The sequence below is a fragment of the Salmo salar genome, chromosome 25 (genome assembly GCF_965601325.2).
Source record: "Salmo salar chromosome 25, fSalSal1, whole genome shotgun sequence".
Classification (NCBI taxonomy): domain Eukaryota; kingdom Metazoa; phylum Chordata; class Actinopteri; order Salmoniformes; family Salmonidae; genus Salmo; species Salmo salar.
This window is the reverse complement of record NC_138315.1, coordinates 31,370,001-31,393,436: the sequence shown is the minus strand read 5'-3', so window position 1 is coordinate 31,393,436 and position 23,436 is coordinate 31,370,001. Positions and strand designations below refer to the sequence as shown.

Sequence of the window (23,436 nt, the reverse complement as noted above, 5' to 3'; positions counted from 1 at the left end):
TCGTTGGGAAGGTCTCATTGGGAAGGTCTCATTGGGAAGGTCTCGTTGGGAAGGTCTCATTGGGAAGGTCTCGTTGGGAAGGTCTCGTTGGGAAGGTCTCATTGGGAAGGTCTCGTTGGGAAGGTCTCATTGGGAAGGTCTCGTTGGGAAGGTCTCGTTGGGAAGGTCTCGTTGGTAAAGTCTCGTTGGGAAGGTCTCATTGGGAAGGTCTCGTTGGTAAAGTCTCGTTGGGAAGGTCTCATTGGGAAGGTCTCGTTGGGAAGGTCTCGTTGGGAAGGTCTCGTTGGTAAAGTCTCGTTGGGAAGGTCTCGTTGGGAAGGTCTCGTTGGTAAAGTCTCGTTGGGAAGGTCTCATTGGGAAGGTCTCGTTGGGAAGGTCTCGTTGGGAAGGTCTCATTGGGAAGGTCTCATTGGGAAGGTCTCATTGGGAAGGTCTCATTGGTAAGGTCTCGTTGGTAAAGTCTCGTTGGGAAGGTCTCATTGGGAAGGTCTCGTTGGGAAGGTCTCGTTGGTAAAGTCTCGTTGGGAAGGTCTCGTTGGGAAGGTCTCGTTGGTAAAGTCTCGTTGGGAAGGTCTCATTGGGAAGGTCTCATTGGGAAGGTCTCATTGGGAAGGTCTCATTGGGAAGGTCTCATTGGGAAGGTCTCGTTGGGAAGGTCTCGTTGGTAAAGTCTACACCCATTTTATTTCGGCGCATGTGACAAATAAAATTTGATATGATTTGATTTGTGAGGGCGGAAGTGGTTTGTTTTCTGAGGGCTGTGTGTTTAGAGAGAGCTGGCCAGGAGTTGTGTAACTTGGCCAGGAGGTCGTTAGCTTTGGCTCCTTTCCCCTTTTCTTCTCTCCGCGCTTTTCTTTTCCTCTCCTCTGTTGGCATGACGCAGGCTAAGCCTTGAGTAAGTTCAGCAGCCCCCTGAGGGTAGGCACAGAGCAGGAGAAACACAGGGACAGCCTACAGGCCCCCTCTCTACCTCTCTTTCCCTCTCTCTCTACCTTTATTCCTCTATCCCCTTTTCCCTCTCCCCCAGGAGAAAACAGTGGAGATGGAACAAATGGAACAAGGCCCTGCAGTTCTGGAGGCTGGGGCTAGGACCTAGACCCCTCTCCCATCTCTCTTTCCCTCTCTCTTTATATCCATTTTCAGGTCAAACATAACCTAAAGCAACTTATGAAGTCGGCTAAATGTATTTCTCCTTCTATTTCAGGATACCTTGTGATCCATTGTTGCTTGAAACAAATTACTTTATCTGTTCTTTCCCCCCCCCCCCCCCCCCCCCCTCTCTCTCTCTCTCTCTCTCTCTCTCTCTCTCTCTCTCTCTCTCTCTCTCTCTCTCCGTCTCTCTCAGGGAGGTAAGATCCCTATCAGGTGGACAGCTCCAGAGGCCATCTCCTACAGGAAGTTCACCTCGGCCAGCGATGCCTGGAGCTACGGTATCGTGCTCTGGGAAGTGATGTCATACGGGGAGCGGCCTTACTGGGAGATGTCCAATCAGGACGTGAGTACACAGCTGTCGCCAAGAAGACCTAATGAACTTCCTGCTGAGAGAGGAAATGATGCGTAGAGTGACCAGGTGGTGGACTGAGCCTGAGGCCTGATGACCTGGACAAGGAATACAGCTCTAGCACCAGAGTTGACACACACGCACGCACACACACACACACACACACACACACACACCCCACACCCCCCCCCCCCCCCCCCCCCTAAATGCATCATTGTCACTTGAGCACTAGCGCTCAGAGAGAGAGAGAGAGACAGAGAGAGAGAGAGACAGAGACAAAGACAGAGACAGAGAGAGAGAGAGAGAGAGAGAGAGAGAGAGAGAGAATTGAGAGGGAGGGCTTCTATTATGAGCGGATGCACAGTCAGCACTTCTGCCAGTACAGTACTGTTTCACTGCCAACTCCCCTGGACTATAATAACACCTCCATCTTTACCACCCACTGACACACTGTACTACCTCCTCCTATAGACTGTCCTGCTGCACACCTAATTATCTCTCTGGTGCTCTCTCATTCTCTCGCTCTCCCACTCCTCTCTCTCCCACCCCCTCTCTCTCCCTCTTCTCTCTTTTTCTCTGTCCGTCTCTTTCTCTCTCCCACTCCCCTCTCTTGCTCTCTCTCTCTCGCACTCTCTCTCTCTCTCCCCCCTCTCTCTTTCTCTCGCTCTCTCTCTCTCGCTCTCTCTCTCCCACTCCTCTCTCTCCCCCTCTCTCTCTCTCACTCTCTTTCTCTCTCTCCCCCTCTTCTCTCTCTCCCTCTCTATCTCTAACACTCTCACGCGCTCTCTCGCGCTCTCTCGCGCTCTCTCTCAAGCTCCCTATCTCTCCCCTTCCTCTCCCCCCCTCTCTCTCTCCCTCTCTATCTCTCCCTCTATCCCTCCAGGTTATCAAAGCAGTAGATGAGGGCTACAGACTGCCTCCTCCTATGGACTGTCCTGCTACTCTGTACCAGCTGATGTTGGACTGCTGGCAGAAGGAGAGGAACAACAGACCCAAGTTCGAACAGATCGTCAGCATCCTGGATAAACTCATACGCAACCCTGGGAGCCTGAAGATCACAGCCAACACCTCACCCAGGTACTATAAACATCTACACAGCATGCTCTCAACCCTGACCTCTGACCCCTGAACCCTAACCAAACCCTGGCAGCCAACCCATCATCCAGGTACTATACATGGAGACAGGGTTTTATGGGATATCTTCATTTATCCACCATCTTTACTATAAAGATCTAAACTTAACAGCTAGCCATACTTTGTTGTTTTAGTGTTAGTCTTTCTCATCCACTCAACCCCCAAACACCTGCCCCCCTAAATCACAGCTGCTCCTCTCCCAATCACCTGGCTCTTTCCTCCCCTTAACGCCTAATCATTGCACCTGGCTCAATACAGATTGACATCGAACATATCCACTCCCGACGCGTTATCCAAGGCATTATGGGTCACGGCACATCCTGCTCATTAGTGACAGCAGTGACAGGAAACACTGTCCTCCACCCTGGGACTAGTTTATCCTTTCCTCGCTTTTAGTTTCTTTCTCTCTATCACACGCTTCCCCTTCTGCTGGCCTTCAATATTACTGATGCTGTCTCTACCTCGTCGTCCAACCAAGGTGCAAGACCTTGGTGGATCTATTAAAGATATAAACCACATTGAATCGCATAAGATATCAACCCCATATTATAATAGAGACCTCATAGAAGGTGTTCCTCTACCTCTGTGAATGTGTTAGGACATGATAGTGGTGTATAGGCCTATAGGGGAGTGTTGTATGTACAGTATTATGGGGCAGACCCCTATAGGGGAGAGCATTTATTTAGTATGGGGCAGATCCCTATAGGGGAGAGCATTTATTTAGTATGGGGCAGACCCCTATAGGGGAGAGCATTTATTTAGTATGGGGCAGACCCCTATAGGGGAGAGCATTTATTTAGTATGGGACAGATCCCTATAGGGGAGAGCATTTATTTAGTATGGGGCAGATCCCTATAGGGGAGAGCATTTATTTAGTATGGGACAGACCCCTATAGGGGAGAGCATTTATTTAGTATGGGGCAGATCCCTATAGGGGAGAGCATTTATTTAGTATGGGACAGACCCCTATAGGGGAGAGCATTTATTTAGTATGGGACAGACCCCTATAGGGGAGAGCAGTATTATCTTTACATTGTTCTCATTATGGACCCAAACCTGATTGTATGTAGACCCAGTTAGTAGTGATGTAACCGATGTGAAATGGCTAGCTAGTTAGTTAGCGGTGGTGCGCGCTAATAGCGTTTCAATCAGTGACGTCATTCGCTCTGAGACTTGAAGTAGGGTTTCCCCTTGCATCGCAAGGGCCGCGGCTTTTGTGGCGCGATGGGTAACGATGCTTTGTGGGGTGTCAGTTGTTGATGTGTGCAAGGGTCCCTGGTTCGAGCCCGGGTTGGGGCAAAGAGAGGGACGGAACCTACACTCTTACATTGATGCTGTTGACCCGGATCATTGTTTGCTGCGGAAAAGGAGGAGGTCAAAGGGGGGGTGAGTGTAACCGATGTGAAATGGCTAGCTAGTTAGTTAGCGGTGGTGCGCGCTAATAGCGTTTCAATCAGTGACGTCACTCGCTCTGAGACTTGAAGTAGGGTTTCCCCTTGCGTTGCAAGGGCCGCGGCTTTTGTGGCGCGATGGGTAACGATGCTTCGTGGGTGTCAGTTGTTGATGTGTGCAAGGGTCCCTGGTTCGAGCCCAGGTTGGGGCGAGGAGAGGAACGGAACCTACACTGTTACAGTGACATGGACCAAACAGAGGCAGTCATAAACAAACGCTTACTGTTTCCTGTGTACACAGGACGTTATGATCAGACTCAATCTGACCCTGTGTGATCAGGCCTCTGAGAATGGACGTTGAAAAGGAATGCTGGCCCATATTGACCTCAATGCTTCCCACAGTTGTCAAGTTGACTGGATGTCCTTTGGGTGGTGGACCATTCTTGATAAATGCGGTAACCTGTTGAGCATGAAAAACCCAGCAGCGTTGCAGTTCTTGACTCAAACCGGTGCCCCTGGCACCTACTACCATATCCCGTTCAAAGGCACTATAAATATTTTGTCTTGCCCATTCACCCTCTGAATCGCACCCATACAAAATCCATGTGTAAATTGTTTTAAGGCTTAGAAATCCTTCTTTAACCTGTCTCCTGCCCTTCATATACACATATACATTGAAGTAGATTTAACAAGTGACATCACTAAGTTATCATAGCGTTTACCTGGATTCACCTGGTCAGTCTGTCATTGAAAGAGCACTCAGTGTATTATCTCCCTCTTTCTCTCCCTAAACGCAACACCTCCTGATATTCCTCCTTTCTCTTACTCTTTCTCTTTTACATGCTGTACAACATCCCTTATACTCTGTTTCTTCTTGTTTCCCTCCCTTTGTTTTGACCACCGTGGGACTGAGGGGCTGCTGTAGCCTGTGTAGAGTGGCCTTGGGCGGGCAGAGAGGAGGCAGGGAGGAAGGGAGGCTGGAGCTGGAACAGGGGAGAGAGGGAGGGAGGCTGGAGCTGGAACAGGGGAGAGAGGGAGGGAGGCTGGAGCTAGAACAGGGGAGAGAGGGAGGGAGGCTGGAGCTGGAACAGGGGAGAGAGGGAGGGAGGCTGGAGCTGGAGCTGGAACATTGGAGAGAGGGAGGGAGGCTGGAGCTGGAACAGGGGAGAGAGGGAGGGAGGCTGGAGCTGGAACAGGGGAGGGAGGCTGGAGCTAGAACAGGGGAGAGAGGGAGGGAGGCTGGAGCTGGAACAGGGGAGAGAGGGAGGGAGGCTGGAGCTGGAACAGGGGAGGGTGGCTGGAGCTAGAACAGGGGAGGGAGGGAGGGAGGCTGGAGCTGGAACAGGGGAGGGAGGGAGGGAGGCTGGAGCTAGAACAGGGGAGAGAGGGAGGGAGGCTGGAGCTGGAACAGGGGAGGGAGGCTGGAGCTAGAACAGGGGAGAGAGGGAGGGAGGCTGGAGCTGGAACAGGGGAGAGAGGGAGGGAGGCTGGAGCTGGAACAGGGGAGAGAGGGAGGGAGGCTGGAGCTGGAACAGGGGAGAGAGGGAGGGAGGCTGGAGCTGGAACAGGGGAGAGAGGGAGGGAGGCTGGAGCTAGAACAGGGGAGAGAGGGAGGGAGGCTGGAGCTGGAACAGGGGAGAGAGGGAGGGAGGCTGGAGCTGGAACAGGGGAGAGAGGGAGGGAGGCTGGAGCTGGAACAGGGGAGAGAGGGAGGGAGGCTGGAGCTAGAACAGGGGAGAGAGGGAGGGAGGCTGGAGCTGGAACAGGGGAGAGAGGGAGGGAGGCTGGAGCTGGAACAGGGGAGAGAGGGAGGGAGGCTGGAGCTGGAACAGGGGAGAGAGGGAGGGAGGCTGGAGCTGGAACAGGGGAGAGAGGGAGGGAGGCACTGGGTTGGTGGATCAGACGTTTCTGGTATTATGGAGACGTCGGCGCTCATAACGTTGACTAATGGTTTGTTAAGAAAGTGAAAATGGGTCCCTGGGAGTTTGCATGTAATTTTCCTGATTGGCTTTTAACACTGGGCTGAGCGCAGGGCGAGAGGGGTGGGAGGGGGAGAGACGGAGGACAAGGTGATTTATGAGAGTGTGTGTGTGCCACTATACCAAAGGAGCAGCTGTGTTCGGCCTCACACACCTAATATGTCTCTGGGCTACCCTGACTAATGGAGATCCCATCCCCCACGGGCCCAGATCAAAGCTGTGGCTAGAGTACGCTGTCTGGGGACCTGGGGTGAGAGTTTGAGTCTATGGGGCGAAAGGGAGAGAATCTTAGTGCAGGTGTACCTTAACAGGCCAAGGGCGAGTGTCGAGAGGGCTTGAATACAGGGTGTCCGAGCCGAGTAGGAGAGAAGATATGAGAAGAGAGGGGTTTGGGATTTGGGTTTGATGAGTATGAGCATGAGGGCTATAGAGAAGGGCCTGGGGCCTCATTTATCAAGTGTGCTTACATTTCTTACAAAATTCTGGCGTACGTGGTGATTCTATGATTTGCGTGCTCAATAAATTATTGGGATTTATCAAACTGTCGCACGTAACATATCCACGTTTTTTATTGATAAATCAGAGCCATTCTGACTGCTACAACCTCGCCTGGAAAACAAAAAAGCCTTCATTTGCTGTATCATTTGGAAATGTTGGAACTGGGCCATGTCAATTTCTACAAATAAAGTGCAATAGCACATTTCTGTAGAGGTGTGGCAGAATGTTTTCATCTTTTACGGTGACTTTTTCAAACAAAAAATGCATGCCGCCTATAGCGAGTGCCAAACACTGGCCGTGCATTCTGCATGTTTGATTGTCTATTCGAAACTATTTAAAAGTATATTTTGCAGCCCATACTTCTATGCAAAAAACTTGGTTCATCATTTTGTTAATTTTGTTCGTCAATACATGATTGTGTTTCTATCTCCTGTCTTGGAATAGGCTTAAATACGGTAGGCTACATTATCATGTCGCACTCCTATCTTACAGCAATACTGCAGCCTAGGCCTACCCATACTGGATAGGGCAGCCATAGTTAACAGGTGGACCGCAGTCCGGATCCGGTCCCAGAACGGGGTTAATACGGACTGTGGGTCAGTTGGGCTTTCAATTTATTGTGGTTGGGAGTTGTAATAGTAGAATACACAAGGTGCAATTTCGAAATTTGGCAGTGCATGGGTAGTTTTTCTCTTGTTATGCCATTCACTAAATAATCTTAGAGAGCTATTTATAATCTGTCAGAAATGTTCAGTTGATCAAGTAGCCCATGTTATCTAGGTAGGTAAAATAGGCTAAGCAGCTATCTAAATCTTGTAGTTATTTATCATGGCCAGATTATGTGCCCATTGATTTTGTTGACTCACTCTGGTATCATATGAACACACATAAGACATAGCAAAATGTGTAGAATTGCAAAAAATTTGCTTAAAAACTGCACCATTTTCTTTCCGCCAACAAGAGGGGTGTGAACAGTTTAGGGTCGCATGTATCTATCCAGATCTATGCTACCTAGGAAATGTGTATGACCGGACCTTCTCAAATAGTAGTTGAGTACCCCTCGTATAGGCTACCGCCGGTCTAGTTATTTTAGTAGTTGAGTACCCCTCGTATAGGCTACCGCCGGTCTAGTTATTTTAGTAGTTGAGTACCCCTCGTATAGGCTACCGCCGGTCTAGTTATTTTAGTAGTTGAGTACCCCTCGTATAGGCTACCGCCGGTCTAGTTATTTTAGTAGTTGAGTACCCCTCGTATAGGCTACCGCCGGTCTAGTTATTTTAGTAGTTGAGTACCCCTCGTATAGGCTACCGCCGGTCTAGTTATTTTAGTAGTTGAGTACCCCTCGTATAGGCTACCGCCGGTCTAGTTATTTTAGTAGTTGAGTACCCCTCGTATAGGCTACCGCCGGTCTAGTTATTTTAGTAGTTGAGTACCCCTCGTATAGGCTACCGCCGGTCTAGTTATTTTAGTAGTTGAGTACCCCTCGTATAGGCTACCGCCGGTCTAGTTATTTTAGTAGTTGAGTACCCCTCGTATAGGCTACCGCCGGTCTAGTTATTTTAGTAGTTGAGTACCCCTCGTATAGGCTACCGCCGGTCTAGTTATTTTAGTAGTTGAGTACCCCTCGTATAGGCTACCGCCGGTCTAGTTATTTTAGTAGTTGAGTACCCTTCGTATAGGCTACCGCCGGTCTAGTTATTTTAGTAGTTGAGTACCCCTCGTATAGGCTACCGCCGGTCTAGTTATTTTAGTAGTTGAGTACCCCTCGTATAGGCTACCGCCGGTCTAGTTATTTTAGTAGTTGAGTACCCCTCGTATAGGCTACCGCCGGTCTAGTTATTTTAGTAGTTGAGTACCCCTCGTATAGGCTACCGCCGGTCTAGTTATTTTAGTAGTTGAGTACCCCTCGTATAGGCTACCGCCGGTCTAGTTATTTTAGTAGTTGAGTACCCCTCGTATAGGCTACCGCCGGTCTAGTTATTTTAGTAGTTGAGTACCCCTCGTATAGGCTACCGCCGGTCTAGTTATTTTAGTAGTTGAGTACCCTTCGTATAGGCTACCGCCGGTCTAGTTATTTTTGAGCATGCTTGGCTATTGAATGAGCGATGGATAAATAGTACCCTAATATCTGTTGTGTAATGGGAATAAACCAGTCATGTCAGAAAATCTGATTATGATTCCTTACCAACGGCAAATGCATCTATTTTATCATTAGGTTACGTTTTAATGTTTTTATTAGCATTCCATTATTAGAATTCCCTTGGTGAAACACCTCCATTTCCCCCAAAATAACAATATTTGCTTGTAATCCAATTCTCCAACCACTAGAAGTTGTGCGTAAGCAAGGTCTGAGATTTGTGTGGAGATACACACACTTTCCCGTCAAGTTAAAATTTTATAAATAACAACCTTTGCAGGAAAAGTGACTTGTGTGCGTATGCACCTTTGATAAATGAGGCCCCTTGTAAAAGGGAAATGGGGAAAGGTAGGTGTTGAAAAAGGGATGAGCGAAGAGGGGAAAAGGGGAGAGGCAGATGGCCAGATGGAGAGAGGAATGGAGGGGAGGAGGGCTGGGGGGTGGACTCTGGGAGAAACCCTGCAGAGCCATTTCAGTTCCCCTCACAGTGAGACCTGCATTCCTCTCCTCTCTTCTCCTCCTCTCCTGTCCTCCACCAAGCTGCCCAGATGTCAACCTCTCCCCCTCTCCGCCGCCTCCTCATCCCCATGTCCTTATCTCCTCCTCTTTTTCTCTCCCTCTCTCCCTCTGCTCCTCTGAGAGCCTTAAAAACATGATACTACACAGCAGTGGTCTTTCAGAGGTCAGTGGAAACAGACAAAGAGAGAAAACGGAAAGAAAAAGGAGGAGAGATAAAAAGACAGGGACGGTAGAATTTAGCTTTGCTTTCTCACCTCCTTGCTTTTTTTCCATCATATGGAGAATTCTCTACTTTCTCAATCCTGCCGTCGGTAAGATGATAACTTACACAGGGGTTTCAGATACCAACTCCTCTCCATGACAACTAGCATGTTCTTTTTGTCCCCCTCCTTGTCTCTCATCCCTCGTTCTCTTCCTCTAGCGCAGCAGAAAATAAAGAATGAAACCACCAACAGAATCACACAGAGGGAAGATAAGTTATTCTATAGTTTACCTCTACACTGACACCATGACAGTTTTGGAGGCAGAGGACAGAACTTTACAGATCAATAGTCTCCTCATACATGACTGATGTTTAATCAGGGAGCTGTGTGTGTGTTTGTTTGCCTCGTTCCCTCCATCCCTCTCTCCTCTCTTATCTCTTCTGCCCGGTTGGCCCTCAGCTGTCAGACAGGCCTCTGATGATCAGGAAGAGATTCAATCACATACCAGTCACTTAGCTCTCTCTTTCCTTTCCACTCCTTTCTCTATCCTCTTCCGCTTGTTCTAGCTCAAACTAGCTCTTGCTGTCCCCATGGTGAGCTGTCCGTCTGGTTGGCTGCTTAGTTGGGTCACTATGTTCCAGACAGACTGTCTCTCTTACTGCTTTGTTTACTTCCTTAAGTTAGCCTACTGAAATGAGTCATGGCAAAAAGATATTCTAGAACCGTCTAGTAGTCTTACCTGTCCCATCACACACCGTCACAGAGCCAACACACACACCTCCCCACGACCCACAATGCATATTCACGTGCTGTGATGCAGATGTGTGTCATTATATATAATACACTCAGCCTCAGTGTGGACTTGACTTCCTGCTATTATGGTTCATTTACACTACTATAAGTATATGTCTCTATGGGAATACCAAGCTGGTTTCCTGTCCTGTGTTGGCTTGTATTCCCTAGGCTGTGTTTTCCTGTGTGTGTGATCAGGTGATACGGTCCCAGTCGTTTGTTTTCTGACTCACTGGCTGATTTGACACACACATGTACACACACACATAAACACGCACACACACTCCCGAGTGACGCAGTGGTCTAAGGAACTGCATCTCAGTGCAAGAGGAGTCACTACAGTCCCTGGTTTGAATCCAGGCTGTACCACATCTGGCCGTGATTGAGAGTCCCATTGGGTGGCGCACAATTGGCCCAGTGCCATCTGGGTTTGGCCGGGTAGGCCATTATTGTAAATAATAATTTGTTCTTAACTGACTTCCCTAGTTAAAATAAACAATAACCATTCTGAATGGCTCTGACACAACACCCATCATTGTTGAGTATGAGTCAGGGTTGTTGTTGATGAGGTCTGAGTTGGTCTGACCTGCTCTGACCCTGCCTCATAGGGAGGTGGACTTGTTGATTTGGATGTTGATCAGATATGACTATAGCAACAGCTGCTGTGCCTGGTGTCCACTAAACAAAATACAAAACAACAAGGTTATTGGCTCAGGAGATGTGGGGAGTGTCTCCTGGTCTGGTTTTGGTTTAACAACCGTTTGTCTGTCTATCTGGCCGGCCGGCTGGCCAGAGTGAACATGGTCAGGGTTATGGACAGACTCATCATCTACAGATCTTAATTTCACCAGTTTCTCTCAGCAGGAAAATAATCCTGCAGCAACTGGAAATTATAATTATTATGTGTATGTCGTTCATGGACATTTTTGTCGGGGTTGATAAATTTTTCGTTATGGCAAATCAAGTTTGGCATTTTAAAGTGGAAATTACCCAAACGCTAGAAGCCTTTTTAAACCTTGAATACACTACGATTTGCATTTTCTGCTCTGCAGAAAAATTAGCTGCAACAACAGAGTGATCAAATTAAGATATTACATCTGTACATCACTCTATCATCCACTCCTTCTCTCCTCTCTCCTTTCTCCTTCCCTCTTCTGTCACTCAAATCTCTTCAGAACGGTGCCTCCAGCCATGAAATGCTATTCCTACTAGAAATTATTGTTAATGGAACAGCATGAATTGTGATTTGATTTAATTATTTTATTCAGTTTATAATCTGATCAAGGTTGCACTATTGAAAATTCTAGTATTTTGAAGAGAAAATATTCATGTAATTATATGAACATTTATGCTTGTTTTGTTATATAATCATATTGTTAAGAGATGTCACATCTAAAACATAAATATAGAATCTACACTGTACGGTTTTTCATGTTACTTAAAGCCCGTCCAACATACGTGTTTGGAGCTATATTGACTTAATTTCCTAGAAACAGTGCAAACAGTCATATTGTAAAATCATCAGACTAGTCTGTATGATAAAGTAAACATCACATTGTGTGTGTGGCTTTCCTTTCACTTGGGAGAGCTTGTCCATAACGCACAGCAACGGAACGGGTTTGTGGGTAGTCCCTTCTCTCCACAGGTATTTCCTTATGGGGAGACCCGTGGTGCGTGTGTGTGTGCGTATGTATGTACATTCGTACATGCTGTGTGCGTGGTTGCCTGCATTTGTGTGTGTGCGCATGGGGAAATGTGGTTTACAGCCTTTTGTTTTCGCTCTGTGCAGCATGTTATTTTATACTCTTGTTTTCTGGATAATAACTTTTTCTCTGGGCAGGCAGACAGAGTTGTCAGCTGAGAGGAGGGAGAGAGGAAGTAGGGATGGTATTATTTATGTTCCAAGGCTGACCAGCTTTCTGTGGGGACTGTACTGTGTCCCATGTCACCCCCCTCATCACGAGTAGTTCAGGCATGGCCACTGTTCCGACAGCTAACCATCCATATCCTCCCCCCTCTCCCTCCCCCCTCTCCCCCCCTCTCCCAGGCCAGCCAACCTGCTCCTGGACAGGAGTAGTTCAGAGGTGGTTCAGTCACTGGGAACAATGGGGGATTGGCTGGACAACGTGAGGACTCTGCCCTGTAAGGAGGCCTTCTCTGGGGTCAGCTACAGCTCCTGTGACACCCTGCCCAAGACCTCCGCAGAGTAAGACTGCTTCTTATGACGCTCTGTAGTAACACTCAGACTCACACTTACAGGACTCACTGAACACTTGCTGACAAACCAATGGTCAATTTGAATTTCAGTTTTTTGGCTTGTCCAACAAGCAAACAAAATTTAAGTTGTTGTATAACATGACTTAAGTTTGTATTTGAACGTGATCTAATATTTGAAGAGATATGGGAATGCCTAGACATTTTTGTGTCTGAGTGCAACAGGCTTAAAACATGACTTTTCCTTGAGAAAGTCTCTCATGCCACAGCAACCCAGATTTAATACACCTCACACACACCCCACCCCCACTGAGACGCCATCATGTTTACAATCTGCTCCCATTACTTGGAGGCACCGCTGTGGGTCTAATCTGTTAACCATGGACGGCAGCATTTGATTGTAATCTATAATGACAGAGCTTTAGCCACGCTCACTGGTACACACTGGTACACACACACACACACACACACTGGTACACACACACACACACACACACACACACACACACACACACACGCACACACACACGCACACACACACACACACACACACACACACACACACACACACACACACACACACACACACACAGAGAGAGAAAGACTCTCTAAGCTCCAGTTCTGACAGGATCTACAGCCTGTGAACAGCTTTAGTAGAGTGGATCTGGCAGAATCTACGATCACAACCCCCATGCACCCCCGTGCAACTCATAGCAACCTCTCTCTCTAATAATAAACCTCCATTTGGGCTCCCGGCTCCTCCATGTTGCTCATATGGGCTTCATGGGAAATGCAGTGATTTGGCCCGCTGGAGGCTTTCTCTCCGTCCCTTTCTTTCTCTCTCATTTTCCTCTCTTCCTTTCCCTTCCTCTTTCTTTCTCTCCTCCCCTCCCTCTCTCTCAGCAGAGGATATGGCCTTTGCGGACCTGCTGTTGTGTTAATTGATGAGGTATTTGACAGTGTAAATAATTTGACAGTCATAATCAGGCTGATCAAAGCGGAGGTCTCTGTCTCCCTAACCCTCTGTCTCCCTAACCCTCTGGGCTCGACAGTGACTACAAAGCCTAACAAAAGGCCCAGGCAGTAATTACCACGTTGCCTTTTGTTCTGATGTCAATATAAATAATGAAATGCAAATAGCGTATGAAATTCCCTCCTCACTATGGCCTAGTTTAATTGCCTGAGAGAGAGCCTGATCTGTCCAACAGAACAATGCCTTAAAAGGAGAGAGGACTCTCTCTCTCTCTCGCTCTCTCTCTCGCTCTCTCTCTCTCCTTCTCTCTTTTGCTCTCTCCTCTCTCTCTCTCTTGCGCTCTCTCTCGCGCTCTCTCTCGCGCTCTCTCTCCTTCTCTCTCTCTCTTTCGCTCTTTCTCTCTCTCTCCTACTCTCCTCTCTCTCTCTCGTGCTTTCTCTCTCTTTTTTGCATTTTTCTTCGAACATTTAATCAATTAATTAATGTCATCAATGAAAGAATCCTTTTAACCAATCACTACAGGCTTGCTTTGCAGACTCAGTAAAACCATGTACAGTATTGATGGAAAACATCACAGATCAACTGTACAGCCTACACATGGTTTCTGACAACAGGATCATTCTACAGCATGTCTGATCCACCTCTTCTGGATCAGAACTGGATCATATGTATGTTTTAATCCTCTGAGGGTATAGCCCTGACACACAGACAGACCAGTCCCAGACCGGATGATATACCAGTCTATTGATTAGTAGTGTCTTAATCCAGGTCTTTATATTCAGCAGGAAACTACCCACCCACACTCTCACTCTGACCTCTGTTTGTCTGCCAGACTAATCAAACCCTCATACCGCTCCTCAATCCACTGACACATCATGCTTATATACACTCTTAGAAAAAAGGGTTCCAAAAGGGTTCTTTGGTTGTCCTCCTCTGTTGATAGGGTTCAACATCGAACTGAAAAGGGTTCTACCTGGAACCATTTTACATTTTAGTCATTTAGCAGACGCTCTTATCCAGAGCAACTTACAGTAGTGAATGCATACATTTCATTTCATGCATTGTTTTGTACTGGTCCCCCGTGGGAATCGAACCCACAACCCTGGCGATACACACACCATGCTGGCGTTGCAAACACCATGCTCTACCAACTGAGCCAACTGAGCCACAGGGAACCAAAAGGGTTCTACCTGGAACCAAAAAGGTTCTACCTGGAATCAAACATGGATCTTCAAAGGGTTCTCCTATGGGGACAGCCAAAAAAACCCTTTAGGTTCTAGATAACACCTTTTTTCTAAGATCAAATCAAATCAAACTTTATTTGTCACATGCGCCGAATACAACAAGTGTAGACCTTACCGTGAAATGCTTACTGACTCGGCCCTTAACCAACAGTGCAGTTCAAGAAGAGTTAAGAAAATATTTACCAAATAAACTAAAGTAAAAAATAATAAAAAGTAACATAATAAAATAACAATAACAAGGCTATATACAGGGGGTACCGGTACCGAGTCAATGTGCGGGGGTACAGGTTAGTCGAGTGTAGCTACTGATCAATTGACAAAGATGTGGGTTTAAAATTGAGGTTCTAGTAGTTCTGAGGCTGGGTGGTCCAGCCTGAGGCATCAGACTTCCTCTCCTCTCCCGTTTTCTTTACTGCCTCACTTCTGTTGACACACAGCAGCAGGAATGAAGCCTCTGTGTGCTCTCATAGTGAAGAGCCTCTTCATTCAGAGTTCTAGATGAGACAGTCCTTTCTGTCTGACTAACAGGAAGCTGCTCACTGTAAACACTTCCAACATATCCATTATGGTTCTCATTGGTCATGTGGAATATAGCGGTCAGGAGTTTGGGCCCTGGTCTACTTAAACCTGATAGATGATGAGCTCCACTTTAAAACACTTCAAAATGGAAGGGACAGAACACAGTCATTTGTTTTTATCCATTCACTGCTGAGACTGTTTTTTTAATTTATGTCATACTTTATGTGTTCATGTTTTATGCAGTTTATTTACCATTTGTTTTGATTTGTAACGTGTTGTTCGTGGTGTTAATGCTGTGTACCCATACTCCCTTTTGAGAGACTGTTGCCAGTATGGCTGTGTGAACTTATATTCCCATTCCCTGGCCCTGCGTCCTGCCTGTCTGTACTGTAGAATCTGTCTGACGGAGGTCCACCACCACGTCACAGCAGCCACCTGCCCAGAGTGGGAGCCTTCAATGGGGATCACCACCCTCTAACCCCCCTCCTCCTCCCTTCAAACTCCAGAGACAACGGATGGTGGGTGGACTGCAGTACACTGTCTGGCTGCCCTCCAAACTAGAACCCCCTGCTTGCATTCAAATAACTTTATAAGGACTTTTCATGTATTGTTTCATGTGCACCCTACAGACTAGCAGAGAAGCCTGTTGCACTAAAACTGAAGCTCAATGTGAAACCAAAGCTACATTATGTTAACTGAGTGGGTTTGAGCTGTGCTGTTTGTAACTCCGATCTGCTTCACTAATATGCTTCTATAACAACAGTCACCTACAGAAGCAGAGATGAAGATGTCTTGTCCACTGCTGGACCTAATATCACCATGCTGCTACATACAGTCCACTAGATGAAACATAACACACTCTTTTAAGTTGTGTGTCTTTATAGAATGATGTGTGTAACCCATACTGTGTGCCGGTGTTGTGACAAAGCATGCCTTAACCATTTGTTTTATTATGCATTTGTTATCCACCTATTTGTACCAGTGCTGGTCCCTTCCAAAGACACACACACACACACACACACACACACACACACTAGACACACACACACCACTTCAGACTAAGCAATATACCAAAAACTGCTCAAGGCCACTCTGCCAGCAGCTGACTAGAGATTCTGGCAGCCCATCGTCCTTCTGGGAAATGTGGTCCTGTGTGATTGACAGGCCAGCGGAAGGGGGAGGGGATGGGCATCACTGACGGCATGCCATTAATGTCACTGTCTTACACTGAAGCACTTACTCTTACTTTCTCTCTCTTTCTTGCTCGTTGTCTCTCTCGCCCCCTCCTCTCTCTTTCTACAGGGACCTAAAGAAGGTTGGTGTGACTATCGTCGGCCCCCAGAAGAACATTGTGAGCAGCATCAAAGCACTAGAGAGCCACAGTAAGAACGCCCCTGTCCCAGTGTAACTCGACTGAGCCTCTAGAGACTGGCTGTCTGGCTGACTGGCTGACTGTCTGCCCTCTGGGCCCCGTTCCAATCTGAATGAAGCCCCTCTGGGCCCTGTTCCAATCTGAATAAAGCTCCTATGGGCCCCGTTCCATTCTGAATGAAGCCCCTCTGGGCTCCGTTCCAATATGATTTAAAGCGTCTCCCCTTCAGTTCCTCCCTCCACTCCAGTGAGACCTCTGTGAACGTTTCAATGACGTTCCTTCCACAAGGGAGGCTTCCCCTTGCGAGGGGTAGTGATGGGGAGAGGAGGGGCTCATTGGATTAGAACAGCCCTCTCATCTCTAACATAGAGGAAGGAAGTCCCAAACTAAAGGAGGAAGTAGACGTTAGAAAAGTGGTGCAGCGGAGGGCGACTGCCCTGGAGATCGATGCTCCACACCAATGCTGAGATGCCTTACTGAGAACAGGAGAGGAGAGAACCTGGCCTTGGACCTTGGGGGCATGGCGATAAAGGGCTGGTGCTGGGACTGGATAATGCGGGACAGCAGGGCCCTTTGTGTGACCTATAGTGGTAAGGGGCTCGTTGAGAACTGATCCAATCGTGATCCTGTGGATTTGACTGACAGCTCTTTAACTCTGGAGAGGGGGGCGTTAAATGCCTTGAGTAGAATAATGCAGTCAGCAGCAGCAATCCACTCACATCAACCTGGAGCAGACAGAAGCAGACCTGGAGATTCATTCATGAACTCTGAGATGCTGGACTTCCACCACTGAAGACCCCACTCTCTCTCACAGAGAAGGACTGATACCACTCTGTGTGTCTGTGTGTCTGTGAGTGCTCCTGTGTTACTCAAGAGAAAGTCAGCTTGGGAAAGAAGCCAAACCATTGGATGGGCACCCAGACTACAATAAGCCATGTATCCCCTAGCTACAGCCTACAGTCTGAAAACAGTTGATGTCAAACAGAAAGCAATAATCACAACAATCAGTTATGAGTTTGATCAACCAGAACCAAGTCTCACACAGTTTGCTCTGATGGTTCACAGGACATATCAGACCACATACAGAACTGTAATTAACTGCCACAAGTCTGCTTATTATACAGTTCATGATGATACATCACTCCAAGCTTCCTAATTCCAACCCCTAGTGTGACATCTCAGTATGTGTTATTCATTCAAACTAAAGCAGGATAGAGAGAAAAGGAGGGATCGAGAGAGAGGTAGAAGTAGAGAGAGATGTGGAGGGAAATGCAGAGAGAGACAGACAGAGAGAGACAGACAGAGAGACAGACAGAGAGAGAGAGTTAGAGAGAGAGAGACAGAGAGAGAGACAGACAGAGAGACAGACAGAGAGACAGACAGAGAGAGACAGACAGAGAGAGACAGTCAGAGAGAGACAGACAGACAGAGAGAGGTAGAGAGAGAATACCTTGCAACTGACTACTCCAGAGCATATTCTGCTCTGTAAGGTAGATAGATTACATTCAATGACTATCCCCGAGCTCTTCTAATGCCTTCTTCCAGCAGCGCTGGAGATCTCACTGCTCTCTGGAAACAACGAGTGTGTGAGTGTAATACATCTCTGGAGCAGACAATGATTCTCTCTGATCTGAACAATGGTGCGTGTGGATGCGTGATAGCACCCCCCATCTGTCCCCTGCCCGCCTGTTGCCCTTAGCTGCTGTTGCGTGTTCTATTAGCATGTACATATGTAAACAACCATGTAACTATAGTTACTAGCAGTACAGTCCCTTCCATAGCCATCCCTTTGTACAAATGTTTCTATGTATAAAAGAATGAACAAAAATATCTGTGCAACGTTTTAAAAAGGCAACAATTATTTGTATTATATTTGCTGTTATTTTGTATTATATTTGTTTTTTACATTAAAAAAAGCAATTATAATAACCTATTATTTATTTGTTAACATATACAGTGCATAAGTGTAGTGTGTTTGTAGCATACAGTAGGTTATAACATGGTTCTGTGACAGCGTCGTCAAGGTTCTCTGTTTTCTTTATTATCATGAACATTTGGAAGAGCAATACTGTTAACCACCCCCCTCCCTACTCTTTTAGCTTTCTTTAGATCAACGTGTGTGCGTGTGTATGTGTGTGCATGCAAGCGTGTGTGTGTGTGTCTGTGTGCGTGCGTTTGTAAATGTGTGTGTGTGCTTGTGCAAATGTAAAAGGCCTTGTCTACTAATGTTAAATGATTTGTAGTGGAAACATTTATATTTTTATAATAAACATTCTTAAAATATTTTTGAAAACATTTATGCCGATAAACTTGCCCCTATTATTCTTTCTGGTATTTTACAGCTTTGGGACAACATAACAAGGCACCAACTTAGCCCTCTCCTGTCTCTACCAGACATCTGGTCTCCAGCTCTCCTCTCTAGTCCCCACAGAGCTTCTGTTGTCAATCCCTGTTCTTCTGCTCTGAATCAGAATCCATGTTCAGGGCCACTTCCAATAAGGTCTTTCATATAGAGTAGAGCAGGCCCGATGTAGTTAGCAGGTAGATTTATAGTGTGATTTTAATGCAGCTGATCCTACAGGGTTCCAGAGTGGGGCAGCGTCTGGGGGAAGTCTGGGGGCTGACTGATCGCGCGCGTGGGTGCGTGCGTGCGTGCGTGTATGTGTGTGTGTGTGTGTGTATGTGTGTGTGTGTGTGCGTGTGTGCATGTGTGTGTGTGTATGATGGTGACTGATGGTCTCTCTGCTCTCCCCTGGAAGCCTGACACTCTCCAGATGTGAGGAGCAAGGGAGAGATGGAGAAGAGGAGCGAGGGGAAAGGGATAAAGGAGAGGAAAGGTGGTGAGCTGGACATTGCCCCCTAGTCAGGGAACGATGAACACATTATGTTACACATTGTTGTTCCAATTTGTTCTTTACTGTGATCTAAAACCCCTGAGCTCCTGAGAACAAGAACTGGCCGGGGAAAGATGGAGGGGAAGAGCAAGGGAGAAGACTGGAGAGAGAGGGAGATGAACTAGCAGCTGCAGGAGGACAGGAGACAGACAGGTGGTGAGAGGTAAAGAGATAGACGGAGAAAGACTAAGGGTGAGCGAGAGAGACTAGGCAGTCGGTAGGAGAACAGGACAGGAGGTGTCTGCGTCAGTCCCGTTGTAGAAGTGAGAGGCCAGTAGAACACAGTGTTAAGCTAACACAGCCAGGCAGGGAGGTTAACAGGGCCCATTTATCACCAGCTGTCTAACTCTGCTCACCTGGCAGCAGCAGGCCCAGAAAGCATTTCTCCACTGGGAACAGGGATGAAGATCATTTTTTAAAAACATTTTATTTAACCTTTATTTAACTAGGCAAGTCAGTTATTTTACAATGACAACCTACCTCAGCCAAACCCTCCCATAACCCAGATGATGATGGGCCAATTGTGCTCTGCCCTATGGGATTCCTAATCACAGCTGGTTGTGATACAGCCTGGGATCAAACCAGGGTCTGTAGTGACACCTCTAGCACTGAGATGCAGTGCTTTAGACCACTGCGCCACTCAGCAGCAAAGAAAGCATGTTTCTGCTTTGTAAATGTCTGTTCTGAGTACAACACTGTAATGTCTGTATCATATTTTGAATTGTAAACCCCAAACCCTCTCTTCTCCATCTCTTACTAACCCTTCCACCATCATTTCTTCCCCCTACACCCAACCCCCTGCCATACCCCCTCCTCCCAACCTTGGATCCTATCCCCTGTGGAACAAACCCTATCTTCCCCTCCAACCCTTCTACCATGGACCCCTTCAACCCCCTTTTCTTCATGACATGGACTCAACCCTTTTCTCGTTTCTTCCCTCTCTCCCTAGCTGTCACAGTAAAAAGTCTCCAGCTGTGTGCAGCTGTAGTGCGGGGCGTGACACCAGCTTGGAAAGACATTGGCTCTGTCTTGTGTACTTGGCCAAGGATGCCGCTACATGCTGGGAGGATGTCATCCATATACACATGTCACATAGAAACACTTTCACAAAGGTGCATTTCTACACACACAGTAACATACACTACATGACCAAAAGTATGTGGACAGATGATCGTCAAACATCTCATTCCAAAATCATGGGTTTTAATATGGAGTTGGTCCCCCCTTTGCTGCTATAACAGCCTCCAGTCTTCTGGGAAGGCTTTCCACTAGATGTTGGAACATTGCTGCGGGGACTTGCTTCCATTCAGCCACAAGAGCGTTAGTGAGATGTCGGGCACTGATGTTGGGTGATTAGGCCTGGCTCGCAGTCGGCGTTCCAATTAATCCCAAAGGTGTTCGATGGGTTTGAGGTAAGGGCTCTGTGCAGACCAGTCAAGTTCTTCCACACGATCTCGACAAACCATTTCTGTATGTACCTTGTTTTGTGCATGGGGGCATTGTCATGCTGAAACAGGAAAGGGCCTTACTCAAACTGTTGCCACAAAGTTGGAAGTACAGAATCGTGTAGAACGTAATTGTATGCTGTAGCGTTAAGATTTCCCTTCACTGGAACTAAGGGGCCTATCCTGAACCATGAAAAACAGTCCCAGACCATTATTCCTCCTGAAGCTCCTGATGAACAGTTCTTGTGCTGACGTTGCTTCCAGAGGCAGTTTGGAACTCGGTAGTGAGTTTTGCAACCGAGGACAGACGATTTTTACACGCTACGTGCTTCAGCACTCGGCGGGTTGTTCTGTGAGTTTGTGTGGCCTACCACTTTGCGGCTCCTAAACGGCTCGACCTTCACAATAACAGCACTTACAGTTGTGTATAGTGTGTATGTTATTGTGCATGTGTCTGTGCCTGTGTTTGTCTCTTCACAGTCCCTGCTGTTCCATAAGATACATTTTTATCTGTTTTTTTTAATCTAATTTTACTGCTTGCATCAGTTACTTGATGTGGAAGAGAGTTCCATGTAGTCGTGGCTCTATGTAGTACTGTGCGCCTCCCATAGTCTGTTCTGCACTTGGGGACTGTGAAGAAGCCTCTGATGACATGTCTTGTGGGGTATGCATGGGTGTCCAAGCTGTGTGCCAGTAGTTCAAACAGACAGCTTGTGCATTCAACATGTGAATACAAGCAGTGATGAAGTCAATCTCTCCTCCACATTGAGCCAGGAGAGATTGACATGCATATTATTAATGTTAGCTCTCTGCGTACATCCAAGGGCCAGCCGTGCTGCCCTGTTCTGAGCCAATTGCAATTTTTCCTAAGTTCCTCTTTGTTGCACCTGACCACATGACTGAACAGTAGTCCAAGTGTGACAAAACTTGGGCGGGAAGGACCTGCCTTGTTGATAGTGCTGTTAAGAAGGCAGAGCAGCGCTTTATTATGGACAGACTTCTCCCCATCATAGCTACTGTTGTTTCAATGTTTTTACCATGATCGTTTACAATCCAGGGTTACTCCGAGCAGTTTAGTCACCTCAATTTCAACATTATTCATTTTGTTGAGGTTTAGGGTTTAGTGAATGATTTGTCCCAAATACAATGCTTTTAGTATTTTTATTTTATTTAGGACAAATGTATTCCTTGCCAAACATTGTGAAACTAACTGGAGCTCTTTGTTAAGTGTTGCAGTTATTTCAGTCGCTGTAGTAGCTGACGTGTATAGTGTTGAGTCATCCGCATACATAGACACACTGACTTTACTCAAAGCCATGTCATTAGTAAATCTTTTTTTAAAGTAAGGGGCCTAGACAGCTGTTCTGGGGAATTCCTGATTCTACCTGGATTATGTTGGAGAGGCTTCCATTAAAGAACACCCTCTGTGTTCTGATAGACCGCTAGCTCTTTATCCACAATATAGCAGGGGGTGTAAAGCAGACTATGATCGATAATGTGAAAATCTGCACTGAAGTCTAACAGAACAGCCTCCACAATCTTTTTATCATCAATCTCTCTCAGCCAATCATCAGTCATTTCTGTAAGTGCTGTGCTTGTTGATTGTCCTTCCCTATAATCGTGCCGAAAGTCTGTTGTCAATTTGTGAAAGTCTGTTGTCAATTTGTTTACTGTAAAATAGCATTGTATCTGATCAAACATAATTTTTCTCAAAACTTTACTAAGGGTTTGTAACAAGCTGATTGGTCGGCTATTTGAGCCAGTAAAGGGGGCTTTACTATTCTTAGGTAGCGGAATTACTTTTGCTTCCCTCCAGGCCTGAGGGCACACACTTTCTAGAAGGCTTAAATTGAAGATATGGCAAATAGGAGTGGCAATATAGTCCGCTAGTAATTTTCCGTCCAGGTTGTCAGACCCCCGTTAGTTATGTATCTCTCCGTTTACTCAACAGTTTATATCATTCCCCATGAATAATAGTCATAAGGATATGCTGAGAAAAGTCAAATGTATTTGTAGCCTTCACCCAATTGACTGTCAATGAGAGCAGGACAGACAGACCACAACAGGGACAGACTGGTTGTAGACTGACTGATGAGGCCAAACGGCAAACAGAGAGCTGTCACACACACACACTCACGTGTGCGCACACAGTGTGGCAGGATGGATGATACCTGAAGCCTACATGCTGGCTCTGGTCTCCACAGAGCCTTTTCTCTGACAGACTCGTCGATCTCCTGGCATCCAGGGAAAAGTGTGTGTGTCAACAGGGCCCAGTGCCTGCTCTCCTTAGCTGTCTCCGTAACAAACGATGTGCTGCAGACTGGAGTGAAATGATCATCACAAACGCTCCACCATGATACCTCTACTCCACTGGTGGTAACAATGAGACACATCAATACTGCTGGGGTTTTACTTTCTCAGTTCTGCTCTGAGTCTATATTTCTCTGCCTGGGTCCATTACTGCAATACTACATAGTGTTGAACTGTGATCTTGTAACCCATCTAGTCATTACGGTGTACCCTGCTCTAAATCACAACAAAAGATCACCAGATGACTGTTGTAATCTGGCTCCGACTGAGGGGACAGGTAATGGTGTTTGTCTGGACTGGAGAGAGTTGAC

General features: G+C 46.8%; 1 protein-coding gene across 2 annotated transcripts in view; it reads left to right on the top strand.

Annotated features, from left to right (window-relative positions):
- The window catches only part of LOC106586535 (ephrin type-A receptor 3), a 153,631-nt gene extending 134,872 nt beyond the window's left edge, over positions 1-18,759 (top strand). Inside the window, exons 14-18 of one of the 2 annotated variants that reach the window (XM_045707295.2) lie at positions 1,346-1,495; positions 2,385-2,578; positions 12,202-12,360; positions 15,498-15,622; positions 16,407-18,759. In XM_045707295.2, coding sequence (XP_045563251.1) covers positions 1,346-1,495; positions 2,385-2,578; positions 12,202-12,360; positions 15,498-15,582 — 588 coding nt within the window. In that variant the 3' untranslated portion in view covers positions 15,583-15,622; positions 16,407-18,759. The remainder of the gene's footprint in view (positions 1-1,345; positions 1,496-2,384; positions 2,579-12,201; positions 12,361-15,497; positions 15,623-16,406) is intronic. The other variant, XM_014173940.3, reaches the window with a different exon arrangement.
- The last annotated feature ends 4,677 nt before the right edge of the window (positions 18,760-23,436 follow it).